The sequence below is a fragment of the Thunnus maccoyii genome, chromosome 16 (assembly GCF_910596095.1).
Source record: "Thunnus maccoyii chromosome 16, fThuMac1.1, whole genome shotgun sequence".
Classification (NCBI taxonomy): Eukaryota; Metazoa; Chordata; class Actinopteri; order Scombriformes; family Scombridae; genus Thunnus; species Thunnus maccoyii.
The window spans coordinates 4,277,067-4,303,371 of NC_056548.1; the positions used below are offsets into that span (position 1 = coordinate 4,277,067).

General features: G+C 37.1%; 1 protein-coding gene across 3 annotated transcripts in view; it reads right to left on the minus strand.

Annotated features, from left to right (window-relative positions):
• Positions 1 to 6,714: 6,714 nt before the first annotated feature.
• Positions 6,715 to 26,305, minus strand: part of klc1a (kinesin light chain 1a) — a 53,139-nt gene continuing 33,548 nt past the window's right edge. The window contains exons 12-15 of one of the 3 annotated variants that reach the window (XM_042389235.1): positions 25,910 to 26,071; positions 14,675 to 14,808; positions 11,474 to 11,540; positions 6,715 to 7,841 (exon numbers count right to left, since the gene is read on the minus strand). In XM_042389235.1, the coding sequence (XP_042245169.1) occupies positions 7,776 to 7,841; positions 11,474 to 11,540; positions 14,675 to 14,808; positions 25,910 to 26,071 (429 nt within the window). In that variant the 3' untranslated portion in view covers positions 6,715 to 7,775. The remainder of the gene's footprint in view (positions 7,842 to 11,473; positions 11,541 to 14,674; positions 14,809 to 25,909; positions 26,072 to 26,305) is intronic. The other 2 variants (XM_042389233.1, XM_042389234.1) reach the window with 2 other exon arrangements.

Here is a 26,305-nt window from a genome sequence, read left to right on the forward strand (position 1 = left end):
TCATCCAGGAACATTTACACACGCAGAAGAAAAGACATTCAAACCTGTATTTAATAATTGTGCCCGTAAAAATTTGGATTTAGAAGACGTTGAGGAGCCTCTGAGTTGGTGGAGCGGTAGATGAGGAGGGTGCAGCATCCAATATGTTGTCATGGTAACAAGACTGATGAAAACCCAGGTAAAGATTTGGGTCTTTTAAGTGAACTCAGGGGTGGAAACTCTCAATCAGCTACAACTTCATCCCAAAGGACACATAAGTGAATAAAGTTTTATCATGAAAATGTGAGACTTTTCTGAATTTAACACTAAATGAGGTTGAATTTGAAACTTACAAGTGTGATGAAACCACACTGAATGGTTTGTTTTTCTGCCCAGACAGAAAAAAACTGTTGATTTACCTACAAATTTCAATTTAATGTGTCTGTTTCTCAAAGTCAAGTACAGGAAAAAAAACAGCACTGCAGTGGTACAAAGCAAAAAAAAAACACTTCATGTCTTTATCATTTTGGTGAATTTTTATTTTCAATCACAGCCATATTGTCAGTCCACTAGTTGAAAATAAAAATTCACCAAGATAATCTAAACGTGAAGCGTTTTTTTTGTTTTTTTTTTTTACTAGTGGAGTCGGTGCTGCCTTGGTTTTTGGGGAAACAAACACATTGCAGTTTGGCTTTTTTAGAGCAGGAGAGGTACACCTGTTTATTCTCATAAATTCAGTTTCAGTGAGCGTGTTTACATGTGCACTAGTATCCTGGTTCTGATCGGGTTTTTGGAGAACCTGGCTATGTGTCATGGTCTTGTCACGGTCTGGTCTGTGTTCCTTAGTCTCCTCGGTTCCACCGGAGACTCTCAGCCTTTTTTCCTTTTGTTATGATGAGTTTGGACTCAGCAGGAGAAGGACAGATAGTTTGAATATTAAGATGAACTGACTGTTTAATCCTGCGTTGTGATCTTACATCGTGTTTATTGATCTGTTCTCTATCGATATTCATGGATAGATTGAAGGGGGATCTGTAGGAGGACAGAAGGTGGATGTTTCGTAAATATCCAACATGCTTAAATGATTCGACAGTATCAGTCTGTAAGATTTTGTTGTTCCTTATGCTGGTTTCACTTGTAGGTTTCCCTCCTCACCTGCCCTGCATCAGTCTCGTTAGCCCTGCCCTGCTGCATTTGTCTTCAACCGCCAATCAGCTCCTTTCCTGTTCTCCTGTCGCACCTGCACCTCATTCCCTCAACAGTTTATTTTCTATTTAAGTCCCAGTTTTCAGTTTACTGTTGTTGGAGCCTTTGTTCTGCTCTGTATGGGCTGCTTTGGGTCCACCTGTTCTGCTACTATTAACATGGTTTTTGGAGTATCCTGGTTACATTTTGCACCTGTAAACACCTTACCCTGGTTTCAGAAACCTGGATAAGGCTTTATAACCTGGATATACTCCAATAGAAACCAGGATACTGTTGCATGTAAACACCTTATCCAGGTTTCTGAACATACTTTACTGGTACAAATTACAGAATGTTGTGGCTGAGACGGTGAGAAATCAACATACAACTGCACAGAGATGATTAGAAACCTGGATAGTGTGAGAATCATGTATATAGAGACACGAATAACCAGGTTTCTTATGTTCCATGTAAACATCATATCCCGAATATGATCAAAACCAGGATAAGGCTCAAAACCGGGATACGAATGCACATTTAAACACACTCAGTGTGTGTGAGTGAGACTAATATGGATCAAAATTCTGAATAAAAATGTCTTTGCTCATTACATTTCTCTGGTGCTGAAGAACAGGGATGTAAAAGCATGTTTTACCTTTAAAATGTTTCCACACCTTCACTGAGCTGTGGCTGAGTAAATAAACCACGTATGAAGCAGATGGGATGAAGTAACGTCTTATTAGCTGACTGAAAACTTACCGACCAAATATTGACATCCATCTTTTATCTACTCTGCAAATAATTCACACAGTTACTTAGAACTTAGTAGAGACTTTACACACAAACTGATGGATTTACAAACAGCAAACCAGTTCAGGTAGCTAGTAAAGTGGCTGGACGTGACCAAGGTTTTATTAGAGCTATCTGGTACAGAGTGACATGCAAAGAACCAGCAAAATCTCTGTTATCGCAGTGTGCAGTGAGACGCCTTCAGATGGGAGGATGCTGATAGAGGTCATATGTTTAATTTAAGGCCCCTTTACTTAACAGGAATAGATACAGAAACCTCTTTTTCATTATGGTAAGTGTTCCCACTTAAGAATATACTGTATGCAACCCTCCACATTACCACTCCACCCAACAGGGTCCACAGCCAGGGAGGAGAAAGCACAATCTGATAAAAAAAAATGTTAAAGTAAAAAACAAAAGGATGGACTGTGACACTTTTACCTTCACTGCTTTAACAGGAAACACACTAAAACTTTTGTCTGTGCTTCAATAAATCCACAAACTTACATTCATAATCATCACTCAACAATAGTTTACAAACTGGTTATAAGTCGAAGTTTCAGGGCAGATTTTAAGTTTTTCCTTCTTTCTCTACATGAGCCTCTAGATCTCTAACAGCTGTGATGAACGGGGCAACATGTTGGTCAACTTTGACCTAAAATTGGGCAACAGAGTCCATGATGATGCATAAATATTGCTGCTTTACTCACAGAGAAATATTTTGTTGCCAGTGAGTAATTACAGTATATACAGACGATTACACACCAAGAGGACTTTTAACATCGTCACAAGAAATATTTAAAAAATAAAGACAACTTTAAACAGCAGTTAAATTCCAACATGTCAACATATAAATGTTGGTAATTTGACTTGGCTGAAAAACATATATTTCTTGTGAATATGAAAGCCCCAAATTGCATCAAAAAAGTACAATTTTATCAAAAAAAGGCACTTTTACTTTGTTGCTAAAGTTGCTGCGTTGCCCAAAATGTTGCCCTGATCATCAAAAACATTAGACATTATTAAGTTATGTGCCTCGTTACTCTGTGGAGCCTCTACAGTAAGACAATAAAGACAAAAAAAAGAAGCATGAAGCAGGTTGACAAGCAGACTGATCAACAGTCAACAAAAAGCTTCAACACACTCGACTCTGATTTAGTGTGAACAGAGCAGCAATAAAGACAAAAGCAAGAATTTCATTCTAAAATGAGACATTTTTAAAAGAAATTTTGACTAAATCATTGCGTGCAGAGACGAAAAAATCACTATGAATATCATTAAAGTTGTCAAATCTACTCAGCTTTTATAATTAACATTTTAGGGATGAAGTCATATGTGTTTTTATTTTAAACATGACAACGGCTAACATTCTGTAAAGGAAGAAAAAAGGGACATATAATGTTTTGGAATACATGTCTTCATATTTATGCTCTACGTAAATCCAGACGTCGATTTTAATTTCATTAAATTTACAAATCAGAATCATAAGATGTAAGCGTTTTTCCAAAGAAGTGTAAAGTCAAACACAAGCTTATTGCACACCCCTGCCAAAAAACATAATGTAATGTCTGCAAGAAACCTAACTTTCCAAAAGAACGCAGCAAATGCAACCAAATCTGATCTGATTATATCAGTAAAAAAACCATCATCACTTCAATCCCTACAGTAAGACGGGAAATGTCTTCCAGTCAGTCTGTTATTTCCAGAGTAAAGTCGTCATGACTGGTTGTTTATTATGAAAACCACACTGACACATTTACAACAAGATTTGGGTTTATCAAAGAATCCAGACATGAGATTATTTTATTTTACATAAAGACACTACAGATGTTTTTGGGAAACTCTGAAACTATTTCAAGATGGACAAGGGTAAAACCTGATTAAGGCTGGGTACCAAACCTCAATATTTTTTATTAGTACTGACCAAAATGTGTCTGTAGCTGAATATTAAAAAAAAACTATAAAGCACCAGAAGCTGGCAAACATCGAATCAGTGATCTTGTTTATTTCTAACTAACTGCTTGTCTGAAGTTCAAACAGTTTAAATGTTTGTCACTTTCAGAAAACCAACAATCTGACAACGGTGGCTATTTTACGCTGTGGCTGGTGTAAAAGTAAGCAAAGTTTTAAAGGACCAGTTTGAAGGATTTAGTGACATCTAGTGGTGAGGCTGCAGATTGCAGCTAACCCCCCCCCCCTCCCCCCAAGTATGTAGGAGAACCTACAGTGGTCATGAACATGCAAAAGGTCCTCTCTAGAGCCAGCGTTGTGTTTGTCCTTTCTGGGCTACTGTAGAAACACGGCAGGGCAACATGGCGGCCTCCGTGGAAGAGGACCTGCTCCCTCTGTTGATATAAAGGGCTCATTCTGAGGTAACAAAACACAATAATTCCTTTTTTCAGCTGATTACACACTAATTAAGATATACTTATGAATATTATATTCCATTTTTACCAAGTCTGTTCCGCTAGATGTCACTAAATTCTACACACTGCACCTTTAAAGAAGCTGTTTATTCATTCTTTACACGACTATTTCTGCACTTAAGTCACGACTGTCCAGAGACTGTCCAAAAGTGTTCACCAGTATCTTCAGTTTAATGATTCATTGTGTCTCGCCGCTCTATGATGGCAGGTTTTAGTGCAGCCGTTCAAAACAGCAGCAACATGCTGTAACACTTTTGCCTGCCGTGTTTAGAAAAACCGTTGTTCATTTCAAGTATATCCCAGCCTTTAATATTTGATCAGATAGTTTGTGATTTAATTAAAAATATTTAGACTGTTTTAATTTCTCATACTGCTGCTTGTGTTTAGATTCAACTTTTGCTTTTTGATTTAAGAAAAGTAAAAAGATTTTGTAGAAAATGTATATTTTTTTCTCTACGTTAGATATCTTAAACAGTACTGCTCTGGTATCGGTACCGAAACTCAGGTATCATATCGAGTATCAAAAATTTTCAAATGATACCCAGCCTTAAAACTATCTGATAATTTTCATCTCAAACATACAAAACTACAGACAACAAACCCCCCCCCGAGCCAACATTAACACAGCTCAGCACTTCATCCTAAATGTGTGTTAATGGGGCTTTACGTTAAGATTTTTTTTCTCATGTTGTTACAATTCAAGTTCGTCACACATTATCTTGTCCCCCTTTAAGAAAATAGCATGTATGCATAGAGAACTTCATTTAATATAAGGTTAATAAAAGGGCAGTAAAACTAGAAATATTAATAAAAGATCAAATCTTGAAATGACAGTCAGTCATTATAAAACTTTGGTAGGCCTTTTTTTTTTGTTTTTACATAAAGAAGGCTTTTGTATGTAATAAAAGTTTATGATTAATCCTTCAGTATTTAGGCCAAAATTTTAGCCAAAATTTGTGTGATACATAATCAACTCTGTTTTCATTCAAAATTCTTTATTATTATTAGTTCAGTGAATGAATTCCAGTTTTAAATAACACTTCAAAGTGAATCGCTGGTATACAGTGTTATATATTTGTTAAAATATATCTAACTAGCTATAGGAGGACTATTCCTTCTTATTTTGGTAATAGCAAATATATATTACTAGCACTTTAACTCCTAAAAATAAAAAAAAAATGCTCCGTAATAATTCTTGCATGATAATCATTTCATTAAATAATTTATAATTTGTACTTTTTGGTTGGATTTGTTCAAAATAATAGCTATCGACTTTACTCACATGGTAAAGTGTTGTCGTGAATAAACACTAAAACACCTGGAAGTAAACAACGTTGTAACATTTCTCCTGCCATTATTGAAAATGGCACGAACGAGCAAAATCGTGGAGTGATTATAAACTTGTCAGTGTGTGAAACTACAGCCTCGATCCTGAGAATGAGCCGCTCGGCCTTTCATGTGCCAATAAACGCAATCATCTCGCCTTTTTTTTTTTTCATTCGTAGCAGCGAACTGGTCAACCTCAGCGCTGCCATTCTCAAGGCTTATTACAGAAAGGTATCAAAAGAAACACTTCAGAGCAGCGCAAGGAGAGAAACAAACAAAACATCATTTACAAAAACCCCAAATGTAAACATAGAACTTCATACATCAAAAGCTAAATCTTCAATCAACACAGGACGGAACATTTTAGGAAGACGATTTGTAGTCCTAAAACCAAGAAGTATTTGAAAGGTGGGTTCCCTCAGCAGGTTTCCAAGGCTTTCGTCTCACAGGATTTTAATAAATGCAGGAAATAACACATCAAATTGGTTTAAAGTTCAGCTTAATCTGCTTCAAAGCCTTTTTTTTAAAAGATCAGTTAAAAGCCCAGTGCAGAACCTCCATTGGAAATCTGCAGAGGGAAGGTTGAGCTAAGCTAAGCTAAGCTAAGCTAAGCTAACGTCCGGGTCGGCCTACAAAAAGACGTCATTGCTGGACAAGTTCTCAGCAGAGGGGCCGGTTTTAGTTGTTAACGCATCTTTCAGAGGCAGAACTGTTCTCATTGGTTGAGTTTAACTTGAGATGCAAATGCGAATTGCATTTGATTCATTTATGATCGTGTTATTGATGATCTCGGATGCTCTGCAACCGATCAGACTGAAACTGCAACTTCGGAAAGTAAATTTGTCAACTTCTCTTGACAAAATGAATTTTTCCTCATGATGGTCTACAGTAAGGACTGAAATCTTGTCAATAAAATGAGCACAAGTGACTGAATGTGTGGGATTTCTAGTTTCTTCCCAGTCATATTGGAAAATATTAGTATTTGTGTTTTTAGCATTTTTGAACAGTTGTGAGTCAAGCTGCCACAGCTAGTTCAGACATGGCTGTACAACAACAGGTTTTATACACTAACAATTGAATCATTATTTAACTTTGTGAAGTTCACAAAGGGTCCAACTTCTAATTGCAAGTAGTGTAATAGATATAATAGATACACATTTATCTTATGGATGCTCAACTCCATAAACACGTTTTACTTTTTCAGAAAGTTACAGAAGCTAACGGGTTAGCAGTTAGCGGTGAAGTGACGTTAGGACTTTCCTATGCAGTCTGATTATCATGTTAATCTGTAACCACTTTTAGATTTACTCGTTTAGTTGTGAGTCAGTTTACTACTTATGAAATACATTTTATGTTGCATTGCAGCAAACTCTGAAACATAATAATATGTAGTTTTTGAAGTTCAAGTAAAATTCAGAGACAGTTGGACACTTAATTAAATATACTGTTTGTGATTTGTTTAATGTAGGGTTCCTTTTTTAATTACTGTGCTAAAAAGCTGAGCTCTATTTTTATCATTCAAGACTGTCACAGTGAACTTGAGCTCTGTATTTCTTTGGATTCATCCACTACAGTTAAACTCGACCAATGAGACTCATTTTTGTCTCTATATCAGAAATGTTTGTGAAACTAAAACTCCGCTCTGCATCTGCCTTCATTCAAGCGACAGCGTAGCATTAAATATTAAAAAGTCTTCGAGGGTAATTACTCACATGGGCACTCAACCACAGCACACGCTAACATACAGTACACGCACACACACGTAGACAGAAAAGATTTACACACTTAAACCAAAAACACACAGCAGGCCACTGTATGTTTATATTCTTCCTGTTCCACGATATGTATTGATACAAAAAAAACCCACCACAAATCCCCATCTAAGAGCACAAACCTTCAAAAGTGCAATGAAAGATTAAAACCTGTACAGTGGTGTGATGCTGAAGTATAATGGCGGACACATGAAGTTTTTCACAAACAGCTATTTACAGCGAGGAGAGTGTGAAGTTCTGACGGACGATGATGGAAAAGCCTTCGTCCTTCACCTCTTCCGGGCGTCGAAAAAAACCTTCAACGCGCCAAGTCGGTGTGGCTGGCACTCAGGTCGCGACTTTTGCTCAGACGATTATTTCGTTCCTGGAGGAAATGTAGTGAAAGGAAATGAAATTAGAAGCTGACAGATGGACTTATTTCAAAAAAAGTAAACCCCCAAACTTTTTAAAAACTGAAAATGATTGTTTTTAACTTGTCCAATATGATTTTTAGAACTTGTCTGCTGGGTTATAAACAAGTTTTCTGAGATCAAGGCTGGTAGAAGTTTCTCAAATAGACAGAAAATACCTGCACAATGATGTCATCTTGCTAATTGATTGTTAGCTAAACCCCTCCGTCAAACAGTGATTGTAGCTTGGTAGCCATAACGCCTCACAACAGGCCTGTCGAACTGTAGATCTTATTTTCTTCACATGTTGAAGAATTTAATCTTTCTTTTAGCCTCTCCAAAATCATTAGCATGTCCGAACGTTACTTCCAAGGCCAAGGAACACATCAGTAAGTGTGTGAGCTCATAGCTTACATTATAAAAGTCAAGTTTTACCAAAGTTTAGGCTAATGTTAGCAGCTCTTTCCTGCTCTTTACTGAATTTGTGGAAGTGTTTAACAGCAGAGAAACCACATACATCAGTTAGTCCTCATCCTGAAAGCTTTTACTGTTGTTACATTAAAAGTGGGAACATGCTGTTTGAAATATAAAGTCTGTAAGTTAAGCAGCCAAACACAGTTACATTAGAACAACATAAACTGATCATACATTTTTAAAAAAATCATACTTAGGAGGCTACGGCTAACTAGCAATACAAACAGTGTTTCTGTGTCTTCTACATGGATCATTAGCTGCAGATTCAGCCTCAGATTGTCATTTACATGGCTATTTAAGACCCTTTTACAAGGTTCTCACTTTTAAAACAAGTAAGCTGTAATAACTAAGAGCTCAGCTGTTTTCAACCAACTGCTGGAGCTTCAGTCAGTTGAGAAGCTGCTTTTTCAACTTCTGTTTGATATCAAGAACTTATATTTGTTTCAAAAATCAATAAGACTTTTGAAAGGAAAATCTGCCTCCGTTATTGTAAACTATTTGCTGTTGAGAACGGATAGGGGTTGCGGGTATTTTTTCCTTTTATTGAGCAAATATAACAAATATATATAAGATATAACAGATATAGCAAAGACTTGTGTGTGCATCTCATTGACTGTATATAAATATAATATATAGTGTTTATATACAATCAGTAATGCATCTCCTGATGATTGACACATTTTCTAAATTTATACAGAAACCTTTATTAAAACTTGAAAAATCTAAAAATCACTAGAAATTTGATTGTCAGAAGAGATCAAAACATCCAGAAGTTACACAAACAATATAGACAAAATTATAATTTAACTATAACTCACACAAGTTGTCAGTATGTGTTGATTATTTAGTCATTACCATCAATAAAGCTGCTTGCATGGCTAAAAACATTCTCTCTGTTAATATAATCTGTGTTGATTAGTGACGATAACGATGACGTGAAGTTAGTCTGTGAGTCACGCTGATGCTGTTACTCATCATCTGTCTTTAGTGACGAATGTGATACATCTGCCCGCAGAGACAAATACAGTTCTCTGGTTTGGCCACAAATTCAATTAACAGCCTCTGTTGGAGATGATACAGCTGATAAAGTCATGAGAGAGACGAGAATGAAAGAAAAGTTGGTGTCAGTCAGACCAGGTCAAAAAGTATCTGCAAAAAGCTCTTTAATGGTTTGATTTAAGTGTCCTGTTCAAAGAAAATTTTACATTTTACATTACATATTACATCTGTGAACTCAAGAGCATTTTGGGATTTATTTTAAGATTTGTTTTTTGTTGTTTACACCTTTGCTTCCTCATCTACTGCTACCTCAGTCTGATTTCCTAAGTTTTGAACAATGTCCTACAACAACACTCAGACGTGTGTGTTGACTTTCAGACTTAATTGCACTTTTCGTTTCACTATTTGAATCACTGAAGAAATCGGAGACGAGTTTGGTGATTCAAGGTCTGAAACCAGGATAATGGATTTGTCTACAGGAGGTTTTGTGGGTATATATATATATATATTAATTTCTCTGCTTCCTCTGTTTCCTGCAGACTTTCTCCATTTTAGATGATAATCACGTCAGATACGCCTAAAAATTCAATTTACCTCACCAGTGGCTGTTTCTCTCAAGCATTAATGAAGGAGCTCAGATTTATCTATTTCTGGTATTAATGTATTACACCCAAAAATGTAGATGGTCCGAATTGCAGATAAAGCAGCTGTAAAACATTGTTTTCTTTTTTAACATCTCTTCTTTGGACAACATGGACACTGAGAAGGAAGAAGGACAGATTTCTGGTCTGTGGAAAGTACTGAAACTACAAAGCTTATACTGTAAACTGAACATGTATTTAGAGATAACATAATGCAGTTTTTCAGTAATTATTAGTAACTGACGTCTTCAAATGTTCTGTTTTGTGCAACTTCAGCTCCTTAAGATGGAGGAAGTCCGGATTCCCAGCTCGCCACTTTAAGCTTGAGAAGGTTAAATGAGGAATTAGACTTTTAAAGACATTTTTAGTTTGAGTTTATTGGATCAAATTTGTTCTCAAATAAAAAAAAAAACAATGTTTTTGGGAACATTTGGAAACTTTGTTCATAGATGGATATAATGGGCGCCACATGCAGATGGTTGGGGTTATTCAAACATGTCAAATAATGTAAATGGTGTAAATACACTGAAAAGACTGAATAGTGAAACAATAGTTTTATTTGCCTTTTTTTATTCATTGCTGGCTTGAGATGAAATTAAACATTCTAGGGAATATTGTGAAAAGATGATTGGATTTACAGTCAATAATATTTCACTTATAATGTTTGTATCAATTAAGATAAATGATATTTTGTATGTAGTAATTTTGAAAAGGGGGTTGATGATGTTTTTATGGTATTTATAATGATTTGTTGATCACATGATGAATCAATCAATAACTGTATATACAGGAAACAGAAGCAAGCCTCAGACATCACTCTGATGAAGGTGAGATAGCTGAAAATGTTGGTGGATAAAACATGTTGTACTGGAGAGTTGTGTGACGTGTCTTGCATTAAAACTCGCACTGTTCTGCACTTCGCTGTGTGAATTTCTCAAAGCGGAAACTGTTTTATGTGACCGACAGTCTAAAATCCAAAAGAATTACATTAACTGATATAAATCCAAGAAAATCAGCAAATCCTCACATTTGAGATGCTGAAATGAGAGAAAACATTGTACTTTTGCATGGATGTTAACTAATTTTCTGCAGATTGATTAATCGATTAACTAAATGAGCAAAAATTTACATCCTGCGCTGGTTTTTCAAATTAATAGTCATTCAGTATTTTCCTTCAGCTGTTAATGCTAAATAAAGTATTGTCTCTGTTAATTAAAATCCAAAAAAAAAAAAGTGGGATTGCCAACCATCCAACATAAACTGCAACCCAAAATGAACTCCATAATAAAGTTCAATAAAATTATCACTGACAAAATATTGATTGTTATTGAAATCTTGCATATTTTAAGGCGGATTTGTCCTTAATTAGAAGCACACTGGGAGGTTTTTTTTTCAGGATTGAACTTTTCCTTACAGGACGTTTCTTCAGACAAACTAACAGACTCTCTGCAGATACTTTTGGACTCTCGGTCCCCGACACTCGGGCTCCTTACTTGGTAGTGGTCACTCGCAGCCTTGTCCGCCACGTTAAGAACCCCCAGTGAGCTGGCTCGCTTCATGCTGCACCCAGAGCAGTGACATGCAGGCGGGGAGGCGTCAGTGAGGGGTGGGGGAGGGGTGAGGGGTCAGAGGTCAGGGGTGAAGGGAGTGGAGAGTCAGGTGTGAGGAGTTTAGCTCGGTGGAGATGGAACATGTGTGTGTGTGTGTGTGTTGGTTAATCACATACATGATATTTTCACACAAAGGTTAGTTTCACTGTCAGTAGAAAAATACAATATTAAATTCACGTTTTTATCACTTTGTATATGAAATTTAGTTAACTTTTACAATAAAAAAAAAGTTAAATTGCATCAAATCTACAATCATAATTTAATCTGCCGGTTATAAGTGGTGTAGCCTGATATTTACAATATAAATTCATGCACACACTTACATCAAACCTGAGTTCAGTAAGGTCACGCTGCAGATCATGTCCATTATAACAAGAAATGTGATCTTTACCTCAATCTTAAAGGAAAAGTTCCACATATTGAGAAGCTTATTTGACTTCTTTCCTCATGTCTGTGTTTTAAGTACAAAGCTGGAGTTAACAGTGTTTAGCTTTAGCTTAGCATAAAGACTGAGAGAGAAATAGATATACTGGCACCGTCTAAACTATGAAAAAAATGTTTACCAGCAACTGTAAAGCTCTGTAATTAACATAATGTGTTTGTTTAATCTTATGCTTTTTCTGCCATGTCTCTGCCTCTGGAAGTGAAAAAGTAATTACACGCTGGAAACAATTCTTACTGAACTACAGTTTATCCGTCCGCCCGACACTTCTGTGTAGCATCTCTGCACTCGACTGTTGTTCACCAAGAAATACAGCAAGTAACCAAATACCTTTGAGGCCATAAATGATCATATTTTACATTTCTTTTTAAGTACAAATTAAAAGAAGATAAAAGTGTTAATTAGTGAGCTTTAGAGATGTTGGTAGTAGCAATTTTTAATTACATTTTCAAGGAATTTAACGTCCTGGGGGGCCTACGTTGCATGTCCATCCATATTTTCTGTTTATTTCTACTGTGAATCAAAAAAAAAAAATCTTACAAAAAGGAAAAACTCTTTAAAAGTTGGACGTTTAAGTGACTTCCAGTCAAACCTGTTCTCTTTCCTGACTGTTTTATGTGTCGTGTGTAACTTGTAAACATATAAATACTTATTAAAATGGACATTCTGCAGTGCTTTAACTTTACTGCTACCTGATAAGTTATGATGATGATGACGACGATGATGGCAGTGACATCATCACGTCATTCATCTTAAGGAGCCACAGAGAAGAGCAGCACGGAAAGGAAAATGGAAACCAGTGAGCACACAGATGAGGCATGCAGGGAGACATTCAAAATGAGAAGATTTATTCATAAATAAAAATATTCAACACAGCATAAAACTCTAAACAACAGCAGCCATGCAGACAGGTGTTCCTTTCAAAGTAAAATTCACAAAGAAACAGAAAAGTCATAAAATTCCAAAGCAGAGTCAAACTGAACTATATTTCAAAACAAATTGAAATAAATAGCCCAAAGCCACAAAATGCAATAAATAGATGAAACTATTAGTGGTTAAAACCAAAAAAAAAAAAAAAAAAGGTAAATGAGTTCCACAGGCATAACAAGCATAAAGGCATTTCAAAAGCAGACATTAGTAGTTTGTGTCTTGTTGCAGATGCTTTTACACACATCGCCGTCACAGCATGTGAGTCAAGTAGTTGCTTTATTTTCCCGTTGCAACGATTCTGTTCTGAACCTGCACTGCTCGTTGTACAGTCACTCATCACTTTGGCTTTCTGTCTTAGTTAATGTTCAGTGTTGCTCACCAAAACTCTGTGGCCTTAATACTCCATAATAATCGGAGATTTTCAAAATAAAGTTGACTTTGTTGACTGAGAATTTAATAACATGAGAAAAAGTCATACTATTTTTTCAAAATAAAGTTGCAATATTGTGAGATTTTAATACTCTGTCGTAGTAAACAGGTGAGAACAGTCAATGACCTGAAGTTACACATGTAGGTTTCACCAGTAATCAACTTATTATCTGAGATATTTTGGGATACTAGATGAAATAAAACCAGTTGATTATGTAAGTCAAACTAACCACTGAGTCTGCGTCATTGAAGCCTCTTCTCTTGTTGAAAAAACAAGACTGAAACTTCTACTGATGAAGCATAATTCTCCTTTTGTGTGTCTTGTTGATCCAAATATTAATTTCCTCACTTCCATTAAAGTGCAGCGTACTGAGCTTTTTAACAGGAAGCATCCTGGACTGTGGGAGACGGTCCTGAACAGGATGTGATCTAATCAACCTAATCTAAAAATAACATATAACATTTTATTCTCAACTTTTCTGTTAAAATGTGATGTGTCTTTACAAATATTTTTCAACATTTTTTTTTACTGTTTTTTCTTCTTCATGACACTTTTTTCTCAAAATGCTGTGCAATTTTTTTTTCAAAATAATACAATCTTTTTTCTCTAAATATTAGTTTTTTTCCCCAAAACATTAAAAACAATGTTCTTGAAATATTCTCTTTTTTCTGTAAATATCACAACTTTTCTTCAAAATATTACATATTTTTCCTCAAAATATTACAACTTTTTTCTCTAACTATGACAACTTTTTCTCATAAAATTACAGCTTTATTTTGAAAACATTATGACTTTACAGTGTTCTGAAAATAGTATAACCTTTTCTCGTAATATTAAAGGTTTTTTTCAAAATACTTTTTCTCAAAAAATCTAATTTTTTTGAGTTTTTTGAGTGGGTCTAATACTCTGTTAAAGGTCACGGAGCAGTGAACAGAAAGCAGCATGTTTGGATGCTTCTGTTACTGAAGACAAACGTTCAAATAAACACTGTACAGAGGCAGTGAGAGTAAAGAGAAGTTTCTTACAGGAAAAAAGGGCCAATAAAAGCTCCCACAGTCGTTTCATGTGCAAACACAGCTTTAGAGTTACACCACTTCACCACCAGCAAAGTAGAGCGAATCCCTTCTTTTGTTTTTGGTTAGTACGCCAACCGCCGAGCTGCGGGCTGGAGGCCGGCTCGTTCCTCCAGTGCATTAAGTGAGAGTCACCTTCATTAACTCAGTCAGGTGTTTGATGGGGGGGAGAATGGGGGGGGTGGGGGTGTTGGAGGGGGGATAGTTACCCGGGGTTTTTGGGCTCACTGTCTCGTGACGAGCCGCCGCCTTTCAGCTTGCGGACGAGTTTCTCGCTGCTGCGGCGGATCGACGCTCGCAGTTTACTGAAGGAGCCGCTCCTCTTCAGAGTGCCGGAGCCGTCCTGATGGGAGACGTCACACAGTTAGACTCACACTCACACACACACTACTGTAATAACTAAACACACATACACACTGACACTAGTGTATATATTGTATGTACATCAGCATTAGACCAATAAAAACCCATGTTGATGCAGATTCTGGCTTCAATCATCAGACTCAAGACTGTTTCTCAGCTGTAAAATCTGCAGTTACCTTGGAATATTTTTAACTGTTTGTTTTATTTACTATGAATTGAGACATTTAGTAACACATTGCCAAATATATTTTATATTTTATTAATAAAATAATAATATTATAATATTCTACAAAATAAATAATATTCAGAAGCTTTTCAGTCCTGTAAAGAGGCTGATGTTGCTCTATATTTTTCTTTTTGTCAAAAATTCCCATGAAAAGACCAAAACCAACAGTGTGTTAGTCCATTAGTCTCATTACTTCCTGGCGTCTCTTCTCTCCCTGTTGCTTTCAGCTTCAGGCCCACTAGTTCCTATTACAGATGTAATTTTTTAAAAACAGTTCAGAAATACATGGTTTCACTTTTTAAATGGGTTCAGTAATTATTTTAAACAGCAGGACGCTCTAGTTTTTAACAAACAAACAGGAGGAAATTGTACATCTGTCTGGGACTATTTTCAGCAGTAGATGAATCCACATTTGGTGCTCTAGTGAGTATTTCTGGCAGCAGGACGGTGTGTGTGTGTGTGACTGAGTCAAAATAAACTACAGTGTGTGTATTCATGGTGATGAAGGAAAATGTCACCCAGTGTAGCTGTGGCTCAGTATCAGACTTTAGATACAAACATAATAGTTGTTAGTAGATCGATAGATCGATCGATTGGTGTTGGTCTTTTTATGGGACGTGTTGATGATATATACAAATATATAATATTACTAGCCTTGTCCTTTAAGGTCAAAATACAGTAATGCAGTAATGTAATTCATCACCCACACTGGTCAAACACTAATACACAGACACACAAACTCAAAAGTGCAATGTAAACAAAAATAAACAATCTGTCAAAGTCTCATGTCTCCTGTGCTGCGATGCAGACGGACGCTCATTTATAAACCAGTAAACTCACTCAGAAATCTGTTAACTGTACCATATGATGCTTTAAATTCTGTCTCTATTGTGCTGTATTTAATTATAACTTCTATCTTAACTAGCTCTCAAACAAAGTTTGTCCCTGATGAATTTAACATAATCTGTAGTGGAAACAGGCGGCTCAGCCTCGTGTGATCAGAGAAAACATACAAACCCTGAGAGAGAAATGTTCACAACATGAAAGACTCACAGACTCAGCTGCAAAAACATTTCTGTAGTTTTGGTTTTTTTTATATATAATTTATGTCAAATGTGGTTACAGTTTGAGCTGTAACACCTCTCTGTCTGTCTGGATGCCGAACAAAATGGAGGTGATGACGACATCGTCTCTGACAGTCAGAACTGGGTTATGAGTCTCTGTGCAGCAGATAGATGCAGCAGATTCTTCATTATCTATCTATCAAAATACATTATGTGGTTTTAGTTATTTAAACATAACCTCAGAGATAATATAAGATTTGTTGATTTAAGCTAGTTTTTATGGCTGAGTAAAGTCAGACTGAAGTCAGTGAAAGAGTCAAAGAATGAAAGTTCAGGGTTACTTTGTACTGACAGAAAAAACTGTGGTCATATTACAGCAGACAGCTGACCCGACTGATCTTTTGAGTTCAAATTAAATATATCAGCCTGGAGCTCTCTAGTTAATCCAACTAGTCTGCTGAACTCCCATCATGACTGCCTGGGTCACAATCATCTGTATTTTTATGAGAATTTGGACTATAACCTGACTTTTATGGGATTTTAAGCCCCATACTCTTATTGATATTTGAGTGACCCATTGTTAAACCAATTTTATTCTTCAACTTACACTTTTTTTTTTGCCTATTCAAGAATTGTGACCAAGTTTATATTTCTCTCTGATAGACAACACTGTTTACTGCCACTGCAACTCGGATATTTACACAGATAATTATACTGATCTATCTAAGATAAGCTAATATTGACTGATGATATCAAACACTAGGCTGGCAGTTGATTACGTGTCTTTTGGTTCTGTTAAAAAGGAGAGTCTCTTTAAGTCTCTCTACTTGACTTTTGGAACATGATATCTTTTAATTATCCAATTTCCTCATCAATAAAGCTTGTCAGGGCTGCAACTAAAGATTTTTTATGATTGATTAATATGTCTATAATTTTCTTCATTAATCATTTTGTCTATAAAACATCAGAAAACACTGAAAAATGCTGATCACATTGGGTAAGGTGACATCTTCAAATCCAAAACCCCCAAATATTAAATTCACTTTTCACTGAGACAAGAAGCTGCAAATCCAGTTTGAACAAATTGGGACAATTTTCTGCAAAACTAATTTCTACTTAATTTGGCAGGTAAAAATTATTTTGAGTGTTTTTTTCATAATTTGGGCTAATTTTTGGGTATTTTCCAAAGTTGGAAAATTCATCTATATTCCAATTAATCAGCCCTTCCTCTCACACACTGAGTTCAGTAGGCTCATGCTGCATTCATGTCCTATCAGTGTTTCTGTAATTATGAGTTTCCAACTTGAAAACATAGTTCACGTCAACACCCAGGTCACAATTTCTACTGGGAAAACCTATTTTTCTGCAATTTAAATGAAAACTGGGCTACTTTTATGATGATTAGATGGTTTCTAGGCTTTGATTTGGCGACTTTTTTTGACATTTTTATGTGAAAATTGACTCACTTTATTATCAGAAGAGTTGGCTATTGGTTTTCTGATGATTGACACATAATTAACTAATTGTTTCATCTCTTAAGTTAATGTTGGCTTTGAAGATAATGACATCAATCCACTCTGCAAGCCTCTAAACAGTCATTACCACCATTCAAATGATAAATGGTGTTTATTCATTCAGGGACATGATTTTCATATGAACACATTTATTGTAAATCAAACCAAAACTCCCTTCAATAACTGACAGATTTCCTGACTGCTTTGATTCCAGTCAATCCATTGGAACCTACAGTGCTGCTGCTGAGAGGTATTAAAGTTTAGAGCTCACTCAGTTATGAAAGCGCACACAGAAAAAAAAAAAGAGGGAACACACACAAAGAGGCGACAGGCACAGGTTCAGGTGAGCAAAGAGTTTAGGTTTTATTAGAAGTTAAGAAAGACAAACTGTAAGATGCACAAACAGGACAGGACACGCAGAAGATTAGTAGTAGGAGCCGAGAACAGAGACGAGAAGACTATTTTCAATTCCCAGATTTCCAACAGATGCGACATCTCTTGTTTAACCCTCTGACCTCCTCCCACCTCCTCCCCCCCCCCACCCTGACATCTATATACACAGATATACAGAAGGTCGACAGGCTGGATGCACGATGCTGAGGCTTCATATCGGCCCGAAAGTGTAACTTGAGATTCGACTGGAAACTTTCTAATCGAACTGACTCTCCTCCAGAATTATTCCTGTTAAGATGGTTGAAAATTTTGAATCCATCGTGCATGGAGCCTGTCACCTTTTTAATGCGTCCTCTCGGTGACATCACAACATAGTTTAGTCCGATATCGATGCTGACAGATGACACACAGAGCACAGAAGTGACACGCTAAACGACTAAAACTATCGGGAGCAGAAGCCACAGATCAGCCGTGCTCCGTGTGAGCGTCACGATCATGCTGACGGGTGTTACGTCGATGTTATTTACAGCGTGTTCAATCACTATGAGCTGAAGATGTTTTAGTCACCACCACTAATGATTTTAGATGTGAATGCTGGAATGAAACTGCATGAACCATAGAGGAAGAGGAGAGAGAGAGAGGAAGAACGAAGAGGCAGAGTTCAAAACTTTAACTCATTCATAGCTGTATCTAGAGGGTCGTGTTGGAAGTGTATTTATTGTTTGATCACATGACTATAAGCTGTAATCAACATGGTGTCCACATACAGTATATATCTTGTTCTTTGTTGTGTTTGCTGTTTACCTGATGAAATGTTTTTTTTTTTTAGTCCACTAAAGTTTTTGGAGTGCGGATACTTTCCATTTTTACTTCATTTAACCTCCAACCTCCATTTAAACATGCTTTACAGTTAAGAGTTTTCCTATTTAGACACTTTCTGTGCTGTTTTTTTTTTTTTTTTTTTAAATTTTATACCAGTTTTTCAATTTTAACCAAAATCTTATAAAATGCTCTACACATGTTGTTCGTCTGATCTGCTCTTTAAATTTACCCAACAAGAACATCCCGAAACATATGAGTAGTCTATTGTTATGATACTATACTGTGAATTGATACTTGGGCTACAACTGAAGATTATTTTCATTATCGACTAATCTGCTTATTATTTATTGTTTTGTCTGTAAAGTGCCAGACTACAATGACAAAGGGCTTTATAATAATAATAATAATTATTATTATTATTATAAGAGCCTGAGATGACATCTTCAAATTGCTTCTTTTATCTGATCTGCACTCCAATACCCAAAGATTTACTATCATATATGACATAGAAAAGCATCAAATCTTCAGAAGAAGATGGAAGCAGAAAATGTTTGGCATTGGCATTCATTTTCTCTTCATCAACTAATCGTTTCAGCTCTATATGATACTTCTGTAATTTTGCACATTTCACAAGCACCTGAACTAACCAGGATAGCTTTAAAAAAAACTGCTGGAAATTCGGACTTTGTAGTTTCTTCACATATTTCAACTTGTGTGTTTCTTGCAAAGCAAACTGTTCAAATGTTTTGGTGCTTTGGAGATTTATTAATGTGTGTTTTGGCCATTTGACAATTTTTTTTTAGAGTTCAGCTCAGAGAAAACAACTTTAAAATGAAGCATCTGGGATTATTATAGTCAGAATTGTTATGATTGAGAGTTCAGAGACCAGGTCAACGTGGAAAGAGTTCTGCTTTAAATAGACAGCTGAAGGAAGGAAGCAGAAAATTGATCGTACAGTCCCGTCTCCACACAATTCCTCCGACAACCTATTAAATGATTCTACAGCCGATATGAAAGTACAGTTTAAAGACACTGGCAAGTGACAGAAAGGGAGAGAAGTAGAGAAGCAGAGGCTAGCGTTAAAGGACAGCAGAAATAACAAGTTTAAATGATAAACATCACCCCGGTCCTCTCCCTCCCACAGCAGATAAACACAGTCGAGCAGAGTGCTTCGAGACAAATAGGAAACTGAAGTTTGGATTTAGACACACAGGCTGTCTCTTTGTTTTCCTCCCAAACTACTTTTTCCACACGCTCTTTGTTCCCAAACACAGAGAAGAGGGTGTAAAAGCAACATTATCGTTCTGGTTCGACCCGGCATGAAGAATCCCAGCAGAACCCAGAGGCGGTGGAGGAGAAAGAGAAGGAGGAGGAGGAGGAGGAGGGGGGAGAGAGTCAGAGCTGAAGAGAACTGCAAAGCTGAAGGGGTTGAGGCGAGGTGAGGTGAGGCGAGGCGTCCGTCATGCAGAAGACAAGTTTTTTTAGAACCATTACAAGGCATCTGGAGTTATGCCTGCCGGTCAGACGAGAGCAGGAAGAGAGAGAGAGAGATACAAAAAGTGAAAGAGAGGAAAAAGATGTGGACAGACAAGTTGAAAGAGGCAATTAAGGAGCGAGAGAGAAAAGAAATGTGAATTGTCCGATGGAGGGAGAGAAGAAAAAGAGAGAGAGAGAAAGTGTGAATGATATAAACTGAGACAGACGTTATCAACACGTTTTACAGATCAGACACAGTATTTCTCAAACAACTTGTGCGTTGTTTAGCCGCCGGCTGATTTTTGTGTTGTGTTCAAAAAATATGGACGTTTAGGTTAATTAGGGTTGGAAATCAGCCCCTCTGTGACAGATGAAGGTTGTTTCTATTAATGTGGAAGTTATTAAATCTCACTGATGTGAAATTAAAATAAATAAATCAATAAAAAATTGTTGTTTAGCCTCAGGCAGATAACCTGCTACTGATTAAACAGAACCTGCAACTCATAATTTCTTGGCTAAAATGCATCATTTAACAAAAAAATGACACAAAATTGTACAAAAGCGACATTTTCGTCATTAGAGTCTTTAGTGATAAACCGGTTGGTCCCGTGATGGCATGTCGCTCTGGATATAAACATGAGGATGTAATGGAGGTGAGTTAAAGTGACGGCACGGCGCAGTCAGTGTTGTTATGGTGATTTAAAGATGAAAAGACGTCTAGCCATCTACTAAAACTGGACTAACCCTAACCCTAACCCCTAACCCTATTTTATATTATAACCTTTATTATAATGGCATTTTATGACTGTATATTAAACATGTAGGTTCTATAGGATTTCCTGGATTTCTAAAAAAACTAAAAAGTTTAAAAGTGAGATGCGACTGAAGGAATGGGGGCTTGTTTATTTCCACCTTCAACCCAGATTTGTCTAGAAAAATATGGAGGCTTTGGCAAAAAGTAAAAAGCATCAACTAACATAACAAATCCACAGACTGAAAACGTTTAAAAAGGAAATAAAAACAAACAAAAACTCCTTAAAACATAAATTATATATGTAGATATACATATAAATTATATCTCATCTATAGTGGTCACGTCAGAGTGGATCAAAGCTAGTCTATAGCTGTACATCAGTGGTCTCGCATGCTAAGATAATCACTCATAACTTGTTTTTGTGGACCAAAACAGAAGAATTATTCTGTGTCTGTTCTAACCTACTTTAATTTCTGGTTAAAAAAAATAGCCAGACTGACGTGTGTGAGGCCCTCAGCTATTTTCCACAGTCCGGTCCAGATGGCCTTGGGTCTTGCCCAACGACTTGTTAAAAGCTCCAAAACCCAGAAAACCAAAACAAACCAAAGAGGAGCTGAGTGCTTTTACAGAATCGAGGACGAGCTGTTATCAGTCCGGTCCAGACACACGTTGGCCTTTTCACACCTCCTGCTTCCTGCTTCACGTGTGACAGTGGAAATAAAAAGCCTCCGCTGACTGAATGAACATCACCATCAACGTCAGAGAGGGACAGTAACACGAGCCACCAGCCGACATGTCTGTAAATGTTCTGTAGTTATTAAGCTGGTTTAAATGTTGAGCCACTTGGACATGAAACTAACTGCTATTCTCACATCTAATTTCAGTCTAGATGTTCATTTTCATGCTAGGATGTAACAGCCTCAATAATCTGTTTAATAGTAAAAGATAATTAACAATATTAAAGTATTCGGCTACTTATTTACATACAGATGAAAACAGGTTTCAAACACAATAAAGCAGATCAGATGTTGATCCCGTCTATATTTCTTTTCTTCTGTTTTGTTGTTAACATGAAATATTCTTAACAATCTATGGAAATCACGTAGTCCAAATATATCCAACCAGGGTTACTAGTACAGTTCTTCTTCTGCACTTACTGGGGGGGTTGAATGGAAAAAATAGATATGATTGAATTATAAATCAATGTTTGTGTTCAGGAGGCGACAGCACAGAGTATCTGAGTGGTCTGAGTCAGCGGTGACATCATGTGCTGCTATTTAGAGGTCGCAAAAACTGGTTATCGAGCGTCACAGATAAACGTCCAACTTCCGCCTCTCCGAGCGAGAGAGAGAGAGAGAGATTTTGAACTTTTGAACGTCAACGACTCCACGGTCATTGTGATTTGTATTGATTTTCCACAGATGCACCACATCCATTGTGAAAAACTATCAAGCTGACACATCTATTAGAGGTGTATGATAAAGGTTTACATCTGACAAAAAAAGGTTGGGAACCACTGATGTAGTGTTTATACTAATGTAATTCACAGACTTTGCCACCGGGTGGCACTTCTGGACAGTGTGTTGGAGAGATACTGTGTCTTGAACATTGTTAACACACTTGAGTTTTACAAGATTATTAAACTTTGTTAGACCACAGAAAAATCAACACAGGGGGATGCAGGTAGGAGACACATGAGAGTAGCCAGACAGCAGCATACAGACTTAAATTTTGGGTTATTTTGGGACTGAAACTCATTCTACTATTGCATTCTTCTGGATATATCTAGAAAAGAGAATCAACTCAAAGCCTAAAATATGGGTGTAACGTAAACAGCAAATTAGTGGCTTTAATCCATCATTTGCATTATACATTTAGGCTTTCAAGCAGATGCTCCTTCACACTCTTACTAGAGATCACAGCACTTTGGAGCCTGGTTTACAGGCATTTAACTGAAGCTGACTGTAAGATAATCAGTATTTATTGCGCTCTTTCGGTTTTATGTGTTGACTTTTGTTTCCCTTTTAGCTCGCAGGCTATCCAAATATACGGATTTTTTCCTTCCTGTCTGGCTGCTCACATGCTGACAAGGCAAGCAAAAGTAAAAGATCAGAAAAGTTGCACGTTACATTCTCAGACGGCAGCCCATAACACACACATGGAAAAGGAGAAGCAAGTACAGTATATATATGTACATACGAGATCACAAACGTCAACAAAGAAGAAGAAGGAGTACAGTACAGAGCCCTTGTTGAGTCAAGATGAACACACTGATGAGTCTGTCAGAGGACGTATTTATACTGGAGAGAGGAAATCGGTTTTCACACCTGCCTGTGGAGAGCGTTGAACTGGAAGTGATGGTTTCTTTGACAGGATGAAAAGAAAAATGGAGGTGGACAACTGAGGGAAAAAAAACCCTGTAGGGTAAACATACCTAGAATCTATTGAAACTGTATTTTAGGTTAATGTTAAGTAGTTTAACCCTTTCATACTGTTGATATTCTGACCCTTCACAGTATCTCCTCATAATTAATCTCTATGCAAAACTTCTTAAACAAAAATCAACGTTCTACTCATAAATACCTCATCAGTCATTAATAAATGGGTGATTAATCCTCAATTTAGCTTTCAGAGAGCAGAAATAGTGCATTGTTTAGGTTTTACATTATTTGTTTATGGAGAAAAAACATTCACAATCACAGTATATTATGGTGTCATGTTAACTAAAACAGGAGAACATAACAGACATCATGATTTCAGTGATTTTTGAATGGTGCTTTTTGAATTTTTTGAATAAATATGGATCAAATTTAAACACCCTCTGTGTACAAAAATGTGTCAGATGCACAAAAAAAAAAAAAAAAAAGTTGAAATATTTTCATTTAAGTCATAGATTTAAAGGCCATAAGGAGGTGTTTTGTATTTTCACTGCTCTCAAATGTAAAAATGGATCAAATTTGACCTGAAAAGTATTTAAGGGTTAAGTTAATAATAGTCTGTAATATAACTGTAACTTTAGTATTCTCATTGACTTTATGGAGACATTTCATCCATCACTTTTATTTACTGTTACGAGATTTGGAGGGCAAAACAAAAAAAACGTAATATTAAAATTTATTTCCAGCTACAGCTCTTTCCAGGAGACAGACTCCTTTCCTCCTTTCCGGTTATAAATATGTCCAGAGATCAGCTGCTGATGTGGGATTCTCGGAGGGAAGCTGTATCTTAATAACTGGCTGACAGGACGAGGTGTACTGACGTCGCTGTGTCTCACACCAAAAACCTCCCAGAGCCACCAGCCGAGGTGTAGCAGGCAGGGGACTCACGGGAGAGATGCTGATTGGTTGTTCAGGGAGCTATGACTACTGTTGCTATGTGAGCGGGCCAGCTTTGGCCGGCGGCAGCAGCCTTTTAGAATATAAGATGGTGAGCCGCCTACAGCGATCCTACATCTACATATTCTGCCACTGCAGTCACTAGAGGCTGAGGAAATACTGCAGATACTCTGAAATGTAGCGGCTCTGTTGTGGCTCTGCTGCAGAGGGAGTTAGGTGGGTGTTATAAAAATGTGGAACCAGCAGGCTTTATTGCTGTGAAAGCAGTTTTTTTAAGAGTTAGTTAGAATTGCTCTACAGAGAGAGAGTTAGTGGAAAAACAGTGTTTTTTTACGACAAAAGCGCTACGTAAATGTGAAACACTACGACTGAAGCACAGAGATGTGAGATGACTGGTTTCAGATTCAGCCAAGTGAGCGCTTCACTTTTCACTTGCTCTTATTAATCAAACAGTGCAGCAAAAGCAACAGCGACTAGACTTCACTACACTACTGATAGCTACTGTAGGAGAGCAGGTTGACTCTGACAATCAACATTATCAGCACAGTACAAAATGAAATGATCCTTTTACAATCATTTAGCAGGTCTGACAGGATTTACACAAACTGTCCCCATGTGTGAGAAGTTCCTGATTAGAGTAAATTAACGATGGTTGAGGGAACAACCTCAGTATCTTTCTGGACAGAAGCCAATGATCAACCCTGATATTATATAATTCTAATAGAATATAACAGCTGTTTTTAGAGAAAAAGCTCTAAAAACCGGACTGTACACTACCTGCTCCGCACCAAACTGTAAACAGACACAGTTAGCTGTAGACTAGCTGGTGAACATAGTGGAGCATTTAGCAGCAAAAGAGCCAGATGTTCCCCTCAGGAGTTGGTAGAGAGCAGAAACAGAGCTAAAAGAGAGTGAATATTGGACTTAAATTCACCAGGTGGAGAGAAACACGACTCCAGATAAATGATAATGTTGCTCCGTAACTGCTGGATGTGTAAATAAGCAACTGTTTGCTAACAAGTTCAATATATCAACTTAAAAGGTGATGATATGTCAGTGTTGTGCTCACTACTTGTTTCTGCTGCCCCCAAGTGGCCAAAAAAAAAAAAAAAAAGTCAGTTAATACAGATTTCAGTCAGTCAATGAGTTCTTCTAATTGTACACAAACCCTGATACTGATACTGCATTTCCAGGTGTCTTGCTGTTATTTGGTGCTGCCCAAATTTCAAAAGCTACAGCAAATGAAGCAGTTACTGCACCAGAGTTCAAATAATCTGCTCCAACCAGCTCGGCGTGAGCAACCAGTTAATATCAGTACTTGTAGTGCTGGTTTCTTCAATGCTTATATCTGTTACAACAAGATTCATGTTGTAAAACCAGATTACTGTTGTAAGTGGCTTCTGTCCAGAGAGATACAGACTTGTGTGGTATAAACATGTCTGTCTCCCTGTTTTTAAGACTCTCGGTAACGTGTTGAGGGCTGTGTACTGTACTTACCCCGTTCCACTCCACGCTCATACTCACTTCCTCGCCACCGTCTGGCCCGCTCTCGTACTTCACCGTGTCAGAGGTCAAACTCTCGCGGCTTCGCTGCTTCTCACGGGCCTCCGGTTCGCTCAGGACCTCAGCCACACGCTGCTTATGCACATTGTCCAGACCCTGATAAACACACACACACACACACACACACACACACACACACACACACACACACACACACACGTACACAAGACAACAATAAATGCCAATTCAACTAATCCAATTACAGCAGAAGCTGAGCACCTCTGCCACCTGCAGCTTGTCACATACACAGACACATACTTAAAGCTGACAGTAGTAAGAACCAATTCAACCAATCCAATTAATATTAAAGCTATAAACTTCAACCACCTG